The sequence below is a fragment of the Hyposmocoma kahamanoa genome, unplaced genomic scaffold, assembly GCF_003589595.1.
Source record: "Hyposmocoma kahamanoa isolate Upper Pololo Valley unplaced genomic scaffold, ASM358959v1 63, whole genome shotgun sequence".
Taxonomy (NCBI): domain Eukaryota; kingdom Metazoa; phylum Arthropoda; class Insecta; order Lepidoptera; family Cosmopterigidae; genus Hyposmocoma; species Hyposmocoma kahamanoa.
In genome coordinates, this window is record NW_020653851.1 from 15,989,094 (window position 1) to 16,006,699 (window position 17,606).

The window sequence follows — 17,606 nt, forward strand, 5'->3', positions numbered from 1 at the left end:
AGCTCTGCGACACTAAATATTGAATTGTACATAATCTAGACCTTTGCTTGGCATTTAGTACTTATTTTTCAATTTCTATGGCACCCAGAAGAAGACATTACATTGTACCGAACATAGCGCGGCAATACTGCCACGACAATATTCTATTATAATTTTTAATGTTTACTTGTTCGAATTATACGTTTTATCAAATTTGTTATTGTAACGATTTTCCTAAAAAAATAATTCTTTGCTTGTATTCTGTAAATCTAAACAGGACATTTCAATGACAAAATTACCAATATACAAATGGAACACGAGACAATCGCTGACGCAATTATCGGTGTGTGTGTTACAAAGAGCGATTGAGAAACAAAGAAGCATAACGACTGTTATCCGCGCCGAAGCTCACAAGTTGCCTGTTCCCTAAGGACCACTGCAAAGATAGTCTTGTCAAGAGCTCACGGGCCGAGGACACCGGAGTAGTAGTACTGTACCGCTCAGTACTACGCGTCTCGCGGACCGGGCCGCACGCTCTACGCCCCGTAGCCCTGTAGCAGCACGTAGCTCTCGTTGCGATACTTCTACGAAACTTTTCAGTATTCAATCAACTCGAATAAATAAACTTCGGGCTTTATAAATATTTTCAATTGACATTCCAGTATGAAATACAGTTTTTGAGGTTATCGAAAAAGGTGAATTTGAATGGAACATTGATACAAGTTGGAAAGTTTTCTATTAAGGATTTGTAAGTATTTTTTATTTATATTGTATTTTAATACTATTTCTGGGGCCTTCTAAGTAAAAGTACGATACCGGTAACATGATGTACATAAAAATTAAAAAACATCACATGGTTGTGAGACGGTGTTATAATTTATTCTTGGAAATAAATATGAATTTCTTCATCGTGAGAAAATAAAAAAAGATTAACAGTATTTTTAAAACTTTCAGTCAAATTATAAGTCCAGTAAGATTAATAGAATATCCAAATAATAAAATAAAATCATAATTTTTATGTCAAATCCACGACCACCGGAATTATTCATCAACAAGACATTCTTAATCTAAATAAGGAAAGATTATCTACAGTCGAATCTTCTTCAAAAGGTTAGTATATAAAGATGATAACGTAATGTATGTGCTCAGTAATTTCATGGTACGCTCCATACATCCGAAGTGAACAAAGAAAATTACCTCGCAATTACGACTTCTCGACCTCTCAATTTTATTCCGACCCTTGTTTTCTATCCGGCCTTTGTTTAAATCGCTTTGTCAGCTTGTCAAAGACTAAAAAGTAATAATTTACGGTAATCTATATTTTGGCATTTTATGTCTGCGTCCATGTAAATCGCTAGTAGGTTTTAAGTAGTCCATATTATAGTCACTTACCTAAGTGCACTTATAAAAAGAAATGAGGAATAACCTGCTCTTTCTCTGTAAATATAAGAACTAGCTGAAACTTTTGGTAAATATTCACAATAATGATTTATCGTTACAAGTTTCTTGCCACAATTTGTTTCCTATATTTCTACTGATAGCAGAAAAAAATAAGGTTGTTAGAAAAGATGTTTTAGAGATCCGCTAATTTTGACGAAGAAGTTGTATGTAGACCTTTTATAGAACATGGTGAAAACATAATGAGCATTGAATAGTGTCGTTTGCGGTAATATATACATTTTGTTCATTAATTGAGCCTCTGCCTGTGCATAATTTGGATACCTGTTTGTACTGTAATGCATTACAGCTGTCTCCTGGACTGAAAAAGGAAAGAGAGAGGTATTTGAGACTAAGGATCCGACAGGAATCGCTTTTGAGATATTGAGAGTATTTTCTATCGCAGATATCTGTGAGCGGCGACATTCATTTTCCATCAGGTGGAAAGTTTGACAGTTTCCGGCTCGAATATTTAAATTTTTTTTTTATGCTATCAAGTGACGGGACGAATGAGTCGTGAACTTAGTGGTTAACTACACGCCTACCTGTAATAACAGTTGTAGTGCTACTCAGATCAATGTGTGCACAATTCGTAATAATGTTTTGCTATTCCAGTAGAACGTTTCATCATCATCAATCCTTTTATAGGTCCCCCTGCTGGGCACTGGTCTCCTTTCAGACGAGGGTTTAGGCCATGGTCCGCCACGTTGGCCCAATAAGGTTGGGGACGTTACTCGTTTTCCGAAGGTTTGCACCTTCAGTGCAGGTTTCATCACGATGTTTTCCTTCACCGAAAAGCTCATGATAAACTTCGAATTCAATTTCGCACATAAATTCCGAGAAACTCAGTGGTGCTAGCTCGAATTCGAACACACGACCCTCTGCTTGCGAGGCAGTAGGTCAAACCATTAGGCTACCACGGCTTCAGTAGAATGTTTAAAAAATTAAAAATATATGTTATAATTGGATTATAATCTCAGTACAGAGTACTAAAAAACCCGACCTCAAAAGTAGGTACGTGGAATTACATCTATTTGCCAAGTTTTATTGAAATATCCCCTAGTTCATCACTATACTCAAAATATATTGAGAGAAAAACGCCTTTAAATTGGAGAATAGCAAAATTAAACATTAAAATAATTGCTCCTTATAATAAAATTTAGGCGCTATTTATGAAAATGAATTTTCATGCGTGAACTGCCAATCTTAGAGGTGGGTGATTTTCTTCAAAATTAAATGGGACCACTATGCAGGTACCCTCTTTCCAACAGAAAAAGTATCATGAAGATCGGTTCTCAAATACCGGAGTTATCGCGTAACATACATAAAAAAACATACAGTCGAATTGAGAACCTGCTCCTTTTTTGAAGTCCGTTAAACATGATATAAAAATCAGTGACTTGCAAATAAATGGACGACGGGTCTAATACAAAAACCACGAAAAAAATGTACCAAGTCAACCTATTTAAACGTAGTGACATCTAGAGGAATATGAAAAAGCTAAAATGTTGAATTTAAATTGTAATGTCATCGCAGTACTGTCTAATTTTGCTTGCTTCGCTGTCAGTCGAACAAACGAAGACTAAAGCGTGAATGACGCTCTGTATACGACTTTAACGCCCTATAAGTTCGGACACTTTTTAGCGCGGACCCGACGTCCATATAATTGTAAGTCAATGATAAAAATCCATAAATTAGAAACACAATTTTTAATTGTTTTTACATTGGCAGAAGTATTACGAATCTTTGAATTCTCGCCGATTTCGTCCACAATAGCTACTTTTTTAGTAAACGGTAGCTAACGATAAGCAAGCAAAACTATACAAAATGTTAATATAAATATATATAATATAAATATTTGTCGCTCAATGTTGGTTATTTAACTGCCTCTGTGGCCGAACGGTTACCACGTCGGACTGCCACGCAGAGGCCCCAGGTTCGACTCCCGGGCCGAGAGAAATATTTCTATGGCCTACATTTATTGCATTATAATATTATTATAATATTATTGCTACATTTAGACCTATGTTGAATGTGTGCGTTATTATAATTATTTACTAAACATTCTTGTCTTCCTTGGCAATTGTAAGACGAAAAATACAAAACTAAATTATCATAGAAAAACCAGAACATTTACAGCTACTTCTTAATCTGAATAAATAAATTACAGAGGTTAAAGAGATTAATTACAAAAAGATATAGTATATAAATACAATATATATATACATATTACATCTGCGCTTTGTTCTAATAAATCAACGCTCCTTGTTTCTTTGTTCGTAAAAAGTTGATGTTATCAAAATTTAAAACACTTTTGAATGACAATTTAATTAGGGCGGTTATTTTTGGAACATTTTTTTATAATATCTAGTGACGGGATGAACAAGTCGTGTGCCTGATGGTAAGCTACGCGCCTGTCCATAATAGTTGCAGTGCCACTCATAGCTTTAAATCGCAAAGATGGGGCACTGCCACTGTGCCCGTCATCCTGAGACATAACGTCGGGGATAGTGCAAATCCGCGTATGTAGCATTGGTAAAAGGCGCGCTGCACTAAATCAAATGTTACAAGAAAATTATTCAATGTCATTACTTTGTTATTTCAATGGCTACGGCTTTCAATTTTGCACAGTAAGCATATAATTTATGTTATCTACGGACTGATAACAATAGATTCCCGAAAATCGCGCTAATTTGGTTGGCACGACAATTACGCGTTTTTGATTTGGCCAGTAATTTACCAAAATGGAAACTTAAAATCCAATGCTAATTACGCGTTATTACACTATTCCCGAGTTGACAAGTCCCATGTGCCTATAATTTCACCAGCAATGAGGTTTACGATGTTCTTTTTTAATTTATTTGTCGTGGTACTTTACTATGAAATTAATTATTTTTTTATTATTTACAGTTCTCATAATCTCATTTAAAAATATTGAAAATATATTTTGAAATTATAGTTATTGTTTTATCTAAAAACGCTTTAAAGTTGCGATTTTTGTATAGAAACATAAGTTACAGCTAGTACAACACTATGGTGTATTCGTAGGATTCGTAAAAATATCTTATTATTTCAATCTTCTTGTATATTATAACTTGATAGTCTATAGTACATTCGTACTATTTCGCTTTCATATCCGGGAAGTGAGGCCTGGTTAGCCACAACAAAGGTTTTACCTATCTTGTACGTCAATCTTCTACAACAAGTTACATAATATATCGTACAAAATACCATTGTAATAATGGTAAGGCATTGGGAGGAATAAACTTTGTATTTATATTTGTATTGTGCCCAAAGACGAATTAATTAATAAAAACCACAACACCTTACTATTTTCGGAATACAATTTTAAGAATATTTTAAGCGAGCTCCGCTCCGTTTGCATAGAAAATTTCCTCAGTGGCCTATTTAATAAATAAACAGAACCACTAGAGGGGGAAGTTCCCGCAAAAACCTGCCAACGTCCGGCGTACAAAGGTGGAAATGGAAAAACTATTTAGAGATATTTAAAAGCGAAATAAAATGTTTTGTTTTACGCCTCTGGTGCTTAGGCGCGCGATGCGAGGCCAGTAACAAATGACAATCGTAAACGAGATCGACTGTTATTAACGAGTCTGTATATTGTTTTTTATTTTGACAAATCAACAGCCAATTAATTTTTTTTAATGGTATCAAGCGGCGGGACTAACAAATTGTGCGCCTGGTAACAAGCGACACGCCTATCCATGACAGATGCAAGTTTTAAATCGCAAAGATCTGAGGGGCACTGTATCAACGCCCTTCACCCTGAAACATAAGATGACAATTCCCATATGCCTGTGATATCACCTGCACCCTCACTACTCAAAACCGAAACGCAGAAATGCTCCCATTACTGCTTGATGCCAGAGAAACAGGTAAGGTCTTGAAAATTGCAACGCTTTAGTCATTGTGACATAAATAATTTTAATAAATTAATGGTTAAGTAAATCAACTAAGCCAAACATACACTTAGTACGATATTTTTACTACTATATTAATGTGAGTAACAAGGTAACAATGTACCATGTCAATTGTATACTTTTTAACTAGAAAACATAATACGGAACGAAGTACGGTAAAGAAAATACGTCGCGTCGCCAAAACGATGCCGCCGTCTGCGAGCTATAAGATTTTAAATAGGCTTATGGTGATTGTGATGGCTCTGTCTAACCTTCAGTCTCAAAAAACTATTTTTGATAATGCTATTGCACTACTGATAATGATAATGCACATGAACGAATGACAGAAAGACAACCAAATATGACGAAACTATAAGATTTTCTAGTCAAGATAGTGGATTTACAAAGAGTATTTTTAGAGAAAAATCCCATTGTACTACAAGTACAAGTAAAGACGAGAACCTGACAACTAACAAAGAAGTAACTATAGTGTACACAAAGTACGAGTGGCGTTCAATGTATTCTCGGTATAGGTATGAAATAATAGGCAAAAAATTCTAAATAAAATTTAATTTTCAATATAGTCTCCCATAGCCTCAATACACTTATTTGATCGGGCAAATAACTTTTTGATGCCCTCGAAAAAATATATTTCCTCTTTGCCTGAAAAATGTTTATTAATTGCTTCCTTCAACTCTTCATCGTCGGAAAAATGCTTACCCCGAAGATCTTTCTTTAGGTTTGGGAACAAAAAGTAATCACTGGGGGCCAGGTCAGGGCTGTAGGGTGGATGAGTGATTTCTTCAAATCCAGAATCCCTCACAGCAGCCATGGCAACGCGCCCTGCGTGAACCGGCGCGTTGTCGTGAAGAAGCAAGACACCAGCGGTCAATTTTCCAGGTCGTTTTTCCTTTATAGCGTCCTTCAAATTGCGTAAGCTGTTTGCGTAAGCTAAGGCAGTAATATTTTGACCCATTTTTGTATTCGATCAGTAAAATTCCCTTAAAATCTCAAAACACTGTGGCCATGAGTTTTCCGACGGATGGGCAGACTTTAAACTTCTTTGGTGGGTCTGTTCCTTTTTTATGCCACTGCATGGACTCTTGCTTACTCTCAGGATCATAGTGATGAACCCACGTTTCATCATCGGTGACAATGTGTTCAAAAATTCCACTAGAATTTTCGCTACAGAGCTCCAAAAACCCCTTACTGCACTCAACTCGAACTTGTTTCTGAAGCGGCGTGATCATTCGCAGCACCCATCTTGCACTGACTTTTGAAAGATTCAGATGTTCATAAAGGATAGTGTGAATAGTACCCACGGATAGCTTAGTCTTTTCTGCTAATGTTTTCACTCTGATACGGGCATCTTCCAATACAAGTTTCTCGACAATTTTGACGTTTTCTTCGGAAGTGGCACTTATCGGCCCTCCAGCACGGGGGTCGTCTTCAATACTCTCTCTACCCCGTTTAAATTCACTAGACCACTTCTGAATAGTAGATAATGAAGGAGCAGAATCTTGATAAACAGCCACTATTTCTTCATGAATAACTTTTTGAGTCTTTCCTTGTTTTGTAAGGAATTTAATCACTGCGCGGTGCTCGATTTTCGTCAACATTGTAGCGTCTGTCATTGTAGTTGTCTTCTCGTATTGATAACTTGAATACTAATGATGACAATTACATGAAATTCTATATTTATACCCTTAAAGAGTCTCTTTAACTAGGTAATTAATTTACTCTTGTCATTAGTTAATCACCCCGATACCGAGAATACATTGAACGCCCTGGTAGGCAACGAAAGTTCTACAAGCAAATATTGATTATGAAAAAGGTGTTAGTTTGTATCCATAATTATATAAGTAAGTTTACTCTTTCAGTCTTAGTTAGGTGAAGTAAAAGTTAGCGCCTTTCACGGATTGGAAACTTATCGACCTTAGATCTCGTTTGAGTAATTGCTTACTATAGTTAGTTCGAGATGATCTTAAGTTCGATTAGTATAAAGATCACTTTTGTTTCAGCTTATGAAACCATTTTGAGTAGACTGGAAAAAAATTGTGAATCATTCGCCATTCTCTTTACGCGTTCAGTCCTAATATGACCATAGATTTGAAGGAAAAAGCAAGGTAGTTTTGTCTATTCTATGACAAAAAGCCTTGGCAAATTTAGAAATAATTAACGATACCAGGTTGAGTGAAGTTGTGAGGTTTTCTTTTATTTGAAGCACAAATCAAAATTGTATTACACTAGCTTAAGATACCTAGAGTCAAGAAAAAGCTTTTATAGTCTTCTCAAAGGTGGTGCTACGGCAAAAGGCCGTTAAAAACCAAATACAAATATCTCCAGCAAGCGCATAAAGAAATTCGTAATGTCTGCTGAATCGTTTCGTAGATCAGTTGGGAGAGCAAGAGCCAGGGGTCGACTCTCGTTCGCCGCGGAAAGACAATGTCAAGTATAAGCCTTATACTATATAAACTTTTATTATAGACTGAGATCTAAACTGATTCTTGAAATATTACCGTATAAGAGTACCTATTCTTCTGAATCGAATTTACGTTCAGAAATCCTGGTAGCAATAGTTAATAGATTTATAATTGAATGTAAAATGTGGTACAGTAACAGTACAGCCCCTAGTGAAAGATTTCGTCCAGAGATGTACTGCCACCTTTCCAATTTCAGCCGCCAAGCAGTAATGTGAGCATTACTGCGTTTAGTTCTTTGTTTGTCGGTAAGGGTGCTGTTGAAATTACAGACACATGTGACTTATGAACTTATGTTTCAGGATGACCGTCGCAGTAACAGTGTCCCTCCGATATTGCGATTTAAAGCTCTGAGTTACCCTGCAACTATTATAGACAAGCTTGTCGCTTAACACCTGGTGCACGAATTCTTCGTCCCATCATTTCGTATCATAAGAAACTGTTATAACTAGAACCCATTTTGAGCATATAACTAGATTGTATTCTACACTTTCGAAAGCATATCTCTTTTTCCAATTTCCTGAATAAATCCGTCAATACATTTGTCACTAAATTGTCATAACTTTGTATTCATAGAAGTCTGTATTCTTTAAAATCCAGTTTTTTTTATTTTGTAAGTTTTTTTCTATCATACCAATGTTTTTCTAAGAAATGCAAACATGAAATTTTAATCATCATGTACAAAATAACCGATTTCGTGAAACACCAATGAAGCGCAACCTAGATCTGAATTAATTTGTAAAAACGCTCAATGTTTACATTCTGATAGTACTAATTAATTATTCTTGGAAATACTATTTGAATTTATCCAAGTAAATAAATTGTAACTTGAGATTTGAGTAGTTACGAACAAATTAACGACAACATAACTCAGTTATTTACCTGTTAGTGGTATACCGTACAATCTGTGTGAAAGCGGTGTATTAGTAATATAATTTGTCTATATAGTATAATAATTTTCTACGTATGTTCGTACAGTACTATTTCCTAAAGTCCAGACTTCAAAGTCATTCGTATTTCGAGGAAACTGGCGAATATAATTATCATTGCTAAGCCCTTTGATCCCGCAAAACTTCACTCAATATATAAACCTTATATTTAAACCGTTAAGGTACAATTATAATGGACTAGTTAGGTATGGTTATAATGATCGAATAGCGTCATGTTCTTAAGAAATTTTCTGATAATTCAAGTGATGTCAGTGTTAATCGAATATCAACCTCGTATCTAAACATTTAAGGAATTTTTTTACTGTAATAGCTGATCAACGAGAAAAATATTACGTTTTTTTTGCTACCAAGGTAGGGACGAACTAGAAACTCCAGTCACCCTGAGACATAAAGCTGACAAGTCGCATGTGCCTGTAATTTCACCAGCACTCTTACCCTTCAAAACCAGAACGCAGTAATGCTCATATTACAGTTCGCGGCAGAAATATGTAAGGCGGCAGTACTTCCCTGGACGAACTCTTTCACAAAGAGCTCTATTGCTATTGTAACAACTTATTAGAATAGAAATAGCTTAATAACGCAATCGTCAACATATCTTGGACTTTGGAAAATATTGAATAATGATAAATTAATAATTGATCTTAATAATAATATGCATCAATTACTTACACATTACATATGAGCCGGTATACTCTATCCACGTCACGAAACACCAGAAAGATTTTGTAATTTTTTTTGCACTTGCAGCCTATATAGGTCAAGTATACACAGAAATGTATTATTTGAGATTTTCTGTGAAACAACTCCACTAGTTTTGTCACAGGCACGACAAATAATTTACAGCATGTACTTGTATTTGTTACAAGAAGCCAATACGTTCAAGAACGACAACAATGGTTATTTTCAAAAAGTCCAAAAACGTATTTCTGGAGATGGTGATGTTTAAATCGGAACAGTAAAGAATATGATAAAAAAGATAAATCAATTCCTTTTCCTTTCCTTTACTTTATATTTTTGTTAACTTACTTCTTGACAGTGGAGTAAATGTTATTAAAATTACTGAAATACTTTTACAGCTCTATATAGTTCTCACGGAAATCAAACAAAACAGCAATAAAGTTCGCTGTTCAGAATTCAAATTATTATAGATTTTAAATCTAATAATTAATGGGCATAGAAATTAATTATATAAAATAAATATAATTCGGTGATTGCCGAGGGTCATTGAGAGAATACAAGCACTGTACATATTTATAGGATGTAATCACTAACATTAGTGTATAAGTTTTTCTTTGTTTTTACTAACCAAGGTTGAATAATACCAAATAAAATAGTTTAATTTGAAACTGTCCTTTATATTCTGTGAAAACAACAGTTATTATAAATAATTAAGAGACATGACAATATTGATCGTTGACACATGACATTAGAAAAATATTTTTTTCATTTTCGCCCTTTACAGGTCCCATGGTCACGGCCAGAAATATAGTGTATATACACGAAAACCTAAAAACTATCGAGTTGTATCGACATTTAAGACATATACTCACATACCCGCAGCTGAGAGCTACGAGTATTAATACTCGTAGCCCTAATTGTGTTGCACTTTAGTGACATGCCTTTGCGATCATGCTTCGATGAAAACGTGTCCTCTATCCATTGTAGCGTCTTTTCCAAGTTTATCTTGAGTTCGCAGTCATTAACGGCAATGTTGTTGTCCGAACTTATTATCGTTTAATTTATTACCACACATTACCGTTTAAGGCGCCATTAAGCCGCGCGGGGAAAGACCCCGGGTATATAAATAAACCGGCGAAGTTCACATGATGTACACCAAAACTCATTTCGCGAAGGCGCCTCCTCAGCACGTGCACTCGTTAATTTGTCTCCGTCGCACACGATAAACCGTTTATCGCTTTCTATTAAAGTAGGTTCCTATCTCCCCTTTGTGTCAAGTGACGCTTTGAGATGATCGCACAGAGACATAGTACATACCGCTCACGTTACTTGAAGAGAACGAGAGTTGTTAGATAGTCAAGTCACTCAGTTGTACGGCTGCTTTAACGAGACATCAATTTACAAACATTTGAAGCTTTAATTGATTTTGGTTAATGGGAACTGGCCATCTATGGCTTCCGATTACTTTTGTTATTGGATATTCCTGCTGCTATGAAGTGAAACTCGTTAAATAAATAATTGTTACACACCTGCAAATTGCTATTACTTTAAGGTCTACATTTTCTAATTAACTTCTACGATTCAAAAATAAATACGAACATCGAATATTTTTTCGTAGGACAGCGATGTCCATTAAGCGGATGATAAACCAGAGGCAACAAAAGGTAACCATTTCTAAATGGAGTAAATTCAGCAAATTGATCTCGTGTCCTCGAAAGTTGGGGAAGGTACACAAAGTAAAAGATTCGCCCCGTACTCCCTCAGCTTCATCCAATCAAGTGTAACAATCGAATGCTCTGTTTCGCGTCCAGTCTTTTCATGCAAATATTTGAAATCACTTTTAAATTACAGGGTCTTTTTAAGTAATATTTATTCCGTTAAAACTGACACATTGACTACATAGGGCACACTATAAGTTTCCGGAACTGGCCACTTACATAAACAACATTTAAAAAATAATTACAAAATTTGAAAATGGAAGTCTTTGGCTGTAGAATACAGTTTGTTTCATCTGACTGTCACTTGTTTTGACATTGTGGCGTCATTTTAGAAATGGTTGTCTACATCATCATCTCACTCGGTTTCAAACTACTTTTGACGATGAAGCACCATGGTGCTTGGTGCATGGTGCTTGCATGCAAGACGACTGTTTCTAGCTGATTTGTTGAATTCAAACGCGGTCGTGTGAATCTCAGTGACGAATTTCGTGATGGTCACCCGTCCACTGCTGTGAACAATAAAAACATCGATGCTGTGCACCGTATGATCAAAACAGACAGACATGTGACATACCATGAGATTCGGGCATCTTTAGGCATAGGCATGTGTCAAATACAACCAATACTATACAAACATTTGGGTGTGAAAAAGCTGTGCTCTCGGTGGATCCCACACAATTTGATTGAGGCTCAAAAAATGAATCGCGTCACTTGGTGCAATACCATGCTTACCAGATTCAACGAAGGGGCGTCAAATTTGGTGTGGGATACAGAACAGGCGACGAAACATGGATTTATAGTTACGATCCCAAAACAAAGCAGCAATCGAGCGTATGGATCTTTTGAGATGAGCCGAAACCAACCAAAGTGGCGCACGTGCATAGTGCCTCTCAGCGGATGATTGCTTCTTTTTTTAATAAAACTGGGCACGTGGCTACTGTTGTGTGGCTTTGAAGAATCGTTGTACCGTGAATAGTGATTGGTACACGACCATTTGCTTGCCGGAAGCTATTGACAAACTCCGTAAAAATAACCGTAAACGCCCTATCATCTTACACCACGATAATGCGAGTTCTCACACGGCCCGACAAACAAATGAATTTTTGAAGGTGAACGACGTTGACCTTATGAGCCATCCCGCGTACAGTCCCGACCTGGCACCTTGTGACTTTTATTTATTTCCAAAAATTAAGAGCCAGTTACGCGGTCAACGATTTTTATCACCTGAAGAGGCTGTCGAAGAGTATGAAAAATATGTTTATGAGGAGTGGCATAAAGGTTTTCAAAATTGGTTCATTCGCATGAAAAAGTGCATTAACGCTAACGGAGAATGCGCCTCACGTACGTATGACAATTTCGAGAAAATAATATAAATATAATACTGGCCGGTATACATTCCTAAAATATCTCCTGAACTTTTAAACTTCAATGGAACCATAACCTTACCTAAGCCTATTAGGTAAAACGTAGAAAGAAAATAATTCAGTCAATAACTTACATTTGTGTTTCCTTCAATCTTTTAAAAAATGCAATTAATATAAATAAAACAGACCTGTACGTATATCACTTGAGAATTAGTTATAATCAACAAAGAGTTTATTGTTTACATTCTAGTGAACGCTATTTTTAATTCAAAAATTTACAAAAATAACTTGTTATAGCGACGATTTTCTAGAATAGTCGGCTTATTTAAAAAATACGTAATTTATTAGTTATTTGACACGTACCGGGTTAAATCCGTCTCTGATCCTCCCACGGTTCGTGAATTTATCAATCACGCCTACAACCGCGCACCAAGGGAAGAGACTCGTCAGTGGTAACCATAGATATAAGATGCCAACCATAGATATTGTCACTCAGACGCGTCATCAATGCATAGCGAATAGATCTAAAATTTGAATTAAAAATCGTTAAAAACAAAGATCTGCAACAAGCACATACAAAGATTCGTAAGGTTTGCTAGTTCGTTCCGTAGCTGAGTTGAAAGAGCGTGCTTGTACTGGTTCGAATTCAGCAGGATCTAATGAATTTTTCTTAGTGTTCAATCTTTGTATCAATGATTGTAACAAACTTGTGCAATAATTTCACAAAGAATAATTGAATATCATGGTAGTAAGACCTCGTTATATTTTTATTGTGTCCCACTGCTGGGCTAAGGCTTCTCCTCTTGACTTCCACAGTTCCCTGCTTGACGCAATATTAGGCCAGTCCCTTATTGTATTGCGGCGGAACGAAATGGAAGCAAATTTTTGTAACGATAATGTACATAGTATGATGTAACGTATAAACTAGATGTGAGCCACAATGTTCCGCGGAATTCTCGCACATGCTCGAGAATGCTTGCGCATTCCGCGGAAGATTTTAGCTCGTATCTACTTTGTACGTTACGCTATTGACGATAAAGTTCATTAATCTATATACAATATCTTTACAAAAATTCGCTTCCATTCCATTCTGCATCAAAACAAATTGTGCCTAAGTCGTCCCGCCATCTCCTTCTTGGTCTGCCTCGTCGTCGCTGGCCGTTCTCCGGCACCCACCAAATGGCTGTGTGAGCCCATCTCTGTGGGTGCATGCGACAGACGTGTCCAGCTCAGTCCCGTTACAGCCTGGCAGTCCTTTTCCCAACATCGATTATGCGCGTGCGAGCTCAGAGTAGTGTTCCAAATTCTATCCATCCTCTTTACACCTAGTATGCTGTGTTCCATCGCTCTTTGGTAAACCTGATCTTGGACTTTTGACTTTCGGTCAAGTCCACGACTGCACACCGTAGGATAGGTAAGATGCACATGCCGACGAGTCTTCGCTAAAGTGTCATTGGAAGGTTTCCCTTCATAAGCTCTTTCATGGACCAGTAGCTCTTATAGATGTTTTTGAGGCGTCGTTCGGCTTCCCTATGCCACTGCATTACTGAAAGAGACTACCGGCCCATTACTGAAAGAGACTACCGCGCCCAGGTAAACATACATTTTTTATCTGTTCGTCGCCAGTCCAATCCCAAGAATTGCCATTCTGAGTTCTTGCAGCATTAAATCGCGTTCCGGAGCTGTTTGGGAAAAAAAGATAATATCATATTCAATAAACGTGTTATTATTATGTTTATTGACACGTTAACACGTTTAACAATTCAAATTAAAATAATCCCGACACAAAGCTCTACTCCAAAAAGTCAATGAACACATCATCCGTCAATCAAACGATTCGACCAAAATAGATAACTACCGACCAATAGCCATTCTCTCATCGACCGCCAAGCTGTTTGAATCTATTGTGAATAGACTTGTAGCTACTCAAATAAAACCCTTTCTCTGTGACTCACAACACGGTTTTAGGCCAAGACGATCTGTGGAAACAAACTTGTTGACCCTGGTTGATTCTATTTCTGAACATTTGGATAAAAGAATACAAAATGACGTTTTGTACTTTGACTTTCGAAAAGCTTTTGACCGTGAAGACAACGATGTGTTTTTAAGCAAGTTGTGTAGCATCGGCTTCTCGCCCAAACTACTCAGGTTCTTTGCCTGTTATCTACGTGATAGACAGCAGTTTGTGCAACACGGATGCTTTGTTTCGGAAACTTTCCACACCCGTTCTGGAGTGAGCCAGGGTTCGATTTTGGGCCCGTTAATTTTTGGCATTGTGATTAACGATCTGACCTTAGTACATAAGTGTGCCAGATGCCTGCTGTATGCTGACGATCTCAAGCTGATTTACGGCATTCAGTAGTTTTCAGATTGTGAATCGCTCCAGGAGGACATCAACCGGATCTATCAGTGGAGTATTGAAAACAGGCTTCTGTTCAATTCTGAAAAGTATTGAGTCATGAATTTTGGCCATGCTCATAATCTTCTTTAAGCAAAATATACGTTAAATACTGAACCCATTACCCGTGTTGAGTCTATTAAAGACTTAAGCCTCGTTTTCGGTACTCATCTTCCTTTTCATAAGCACATGAAAACGCTAGCTACCAATTGCTATCAGAGGTTAGGGTATGTTATCCGGAACGCTCACGATTTTCGCGATCCTAGGGTTATCAAACTTATTTACACAGACCTGGTCAGAAGTAAACTTGAAGCGGCTAAAGTAATTTGGAATCCACACGAGAATGTCTACGCCCTGCTTCTGGAGAAAATCCAAAAGACATTTCTGAAACACTTGTATAACAAAATTTATGGGTACTATCCATTTTTATACCCTACAAAATTCCTCCTTGGCGTCTTGATGTTTCATTCTTTAGAAGTAAGACGCAATTATGGTCTACTGACTTTTGCGAGGAGATTCCGATGGCCCAGAATTGGTGGCGCAACTGATGCTCAGGCGTTCATCCCCCCGCTAAATAATATTAATTTACGGCTACGCGCTTATCTGCTGGCAGAGCCGGCTGTGCACACTGTGTTTCACAGTAAATCATCGCTTGTTCGCGCTCTGCACTGCCTTAATTTTTATTGGATCTGCACCAGACTGCGATGTTTTTGCAAGTGGATGGATGCCTGTATGTGATGAATATTTGAGGTTTTGTGAGAGGATGGATGAACGTCTGTCTTTTGTGAATTATTAATACAAATTGTCTATTTATGATTTTCACATTGCCTTAGTATTTTACTGTAATGCTGTGTAACTTTATGCAATATTTAAATAATTTTATGCAATAAATAAACAAATAAATTCATAGTACTGTAAGTAGTTGAGGATCTGAATAGTCTGCAGGCTTATGAAGATCACGGTTTCCATTGTAACATTGTAGATTTCCATAGTACGAGTTCCATAGTAGAACTGAACCAATGGTCATCTCACATAGGTAATAATAACCCCGATTAAGTTAGCCTTAAGGCCGCAAACTGGACGACAGAGACCGGCGGCGCGGTGGCGGCAGCGATGCGGGCGACTGGCGGCTCGCGCGATAGGTTTGTATTGTGGTGTTCTTGACGGCAGCAGCACGGGCGTCGGGACACGAGAGTCGTGGTGGATACGTGTTAGATCGTAGTGTTGTCCTGTTATCTACCCACATTTATATTTCAAACAATTAAGTTGAAATGTGATTGGAAGAAATAATTTCAGCAGTTTTAGAAAGACCACCAATATATCACCAACACAACAGCAAATATATCACCCATAATAATATTTAAATATATTTTGCTTTTTTTTGGAAATACTATTCGTTCATAATTAAAGCGGATTCCAAATCTGACTTGATATTTTCAAGAATTTAGTCAAACATCTTCACAGTCTTATAGATACGCAGCCAAAGGTTACAACTTATAATTCCATTCTTTTCGCGTCGGGGTTAGAAATGGACGAGATCAGTGAGCGGCGATGGGCTGTAATTATTAATATGAAACTGAACGGGGCCAGTGTGTGGCTGTCCGTGATAGTGAGCCCTAGGAAGAAATATACAAAATCATGGACCATGGAATTGTGCACCTTAAAGCCAGTGACTGATATACCCCCCCAATGTTGTCGCGTGAATATCATCATCATCCTATTTAAGAGCAAGGCTCTTGTCGATGTAGCCTCCTTCACTCCTCACGGTTCATGGCCAGCTCCTGACTATACATGCTCAGTTTGATCTTCTTTATTTGTTTACAGTACGGCGTACTGTTCTTGGTTTTCCTCTTTCTTCTTTCTTTTCCCTTCAATTAAAACTCGCACAAATTCTTCATGACGTAACAAGTGTCCAAATATTTTCACCTTTTGTTCTATATTGTATTCAAAAGATTTCTATTTTCCTTAACGCTTTTCCAAACTTCCCGTGATTTATGATAATCAACAAAAAAATCGGTGTCTTATTTACTATTTAATTTTGTGCATTCTGAATACAGATGTATTATAGATAAAAAGTAATGGTTGTGATCTATTCATTCTTGATATATATAGGAACAGTTATATTCTATTTTCAAACTGAAAATAAACTCACAACTAAATTAATTTGCCTAGTACCGAAAACCAAATGACTATTATCACAAATGCACTCAATTAAATAATTAAAAATACGTAAAATGGGAAATCATTTGCCATTAAATTATAATTAATTAACCAATGTGAATATGAAGTAGCATATTGAAATATGCTTCACCAAAGAGCCAAACAGATAATGTTTTGGTCAATTAGTCACTATCGTTACACTGTCCGATCGCTTTTTAAAATAATTATTTCATAAATTACACTAAATAATATTAAGTCTACTGAGCATCACGATGTTTCACTGCCATGATTTATTTATTTTTGTGAAATTACTCCACTAGTTTGTTATAATTATTGAAGCAAAGATCGATAGTAAATAATCTTCATTAAATTTAAAACAGTTATACTGGGCGAGCGCCCAGCTACCACACCTTCATGTACATTAATGGCGAATCTGATTTCTATTTACTAGGCAACAACATTTAAATTCCTCTGAATAATACAACCGTGCGAGCCGCCGCTTAGATCAAATTTAAGCGAGAC

The 17,606-nt window shown here is 36.8% G+C and overlaps 2 protein-coding genes across 2 annotated transcripts in view; one reads left to right on the forward strand and one right to left on the reverse strand.

Moving 5' to 3' along the window:
- The first annotated feature begins 511 nt into the window (after positions 1-511).
- LOC113230309 (lachesin-like) overlaps positions 512-17,606 on the forward strand; it is a 166,435-nt gene continuing 149,340 nt past the window's right edge. Inside the window, exon 1 of the mRNA XM_026464184.1 lies at positions 512-727. The gene's annotated coding sequence lies outside the window, so the exon portion shown is untranslated. The remainder of the gene's footprint in view (positions 728-17,606) is intronic.
- LOC113230008 (protein GVQW3-like) lies at positions 6,347-6,970 on the reverse strand. Its single transcript, XM_026463730.1, has one exon. It carries the CDS (start codon positions 6,968-6,970, stop codon positions 6,347-6,349), a length of 624 nt encoding a protein of 207 aa, XP_026319515.1.

Bases quoted from the DNA above. Each gene is read 5' to 3' on its own strand.
- LOC113230008 (XM_026463730.1), bottom strand. From the start codon at position 6,970: ATGACAGACGCTACAATGTTGACGAAAATCGAGCACCGCGCAGTGATT.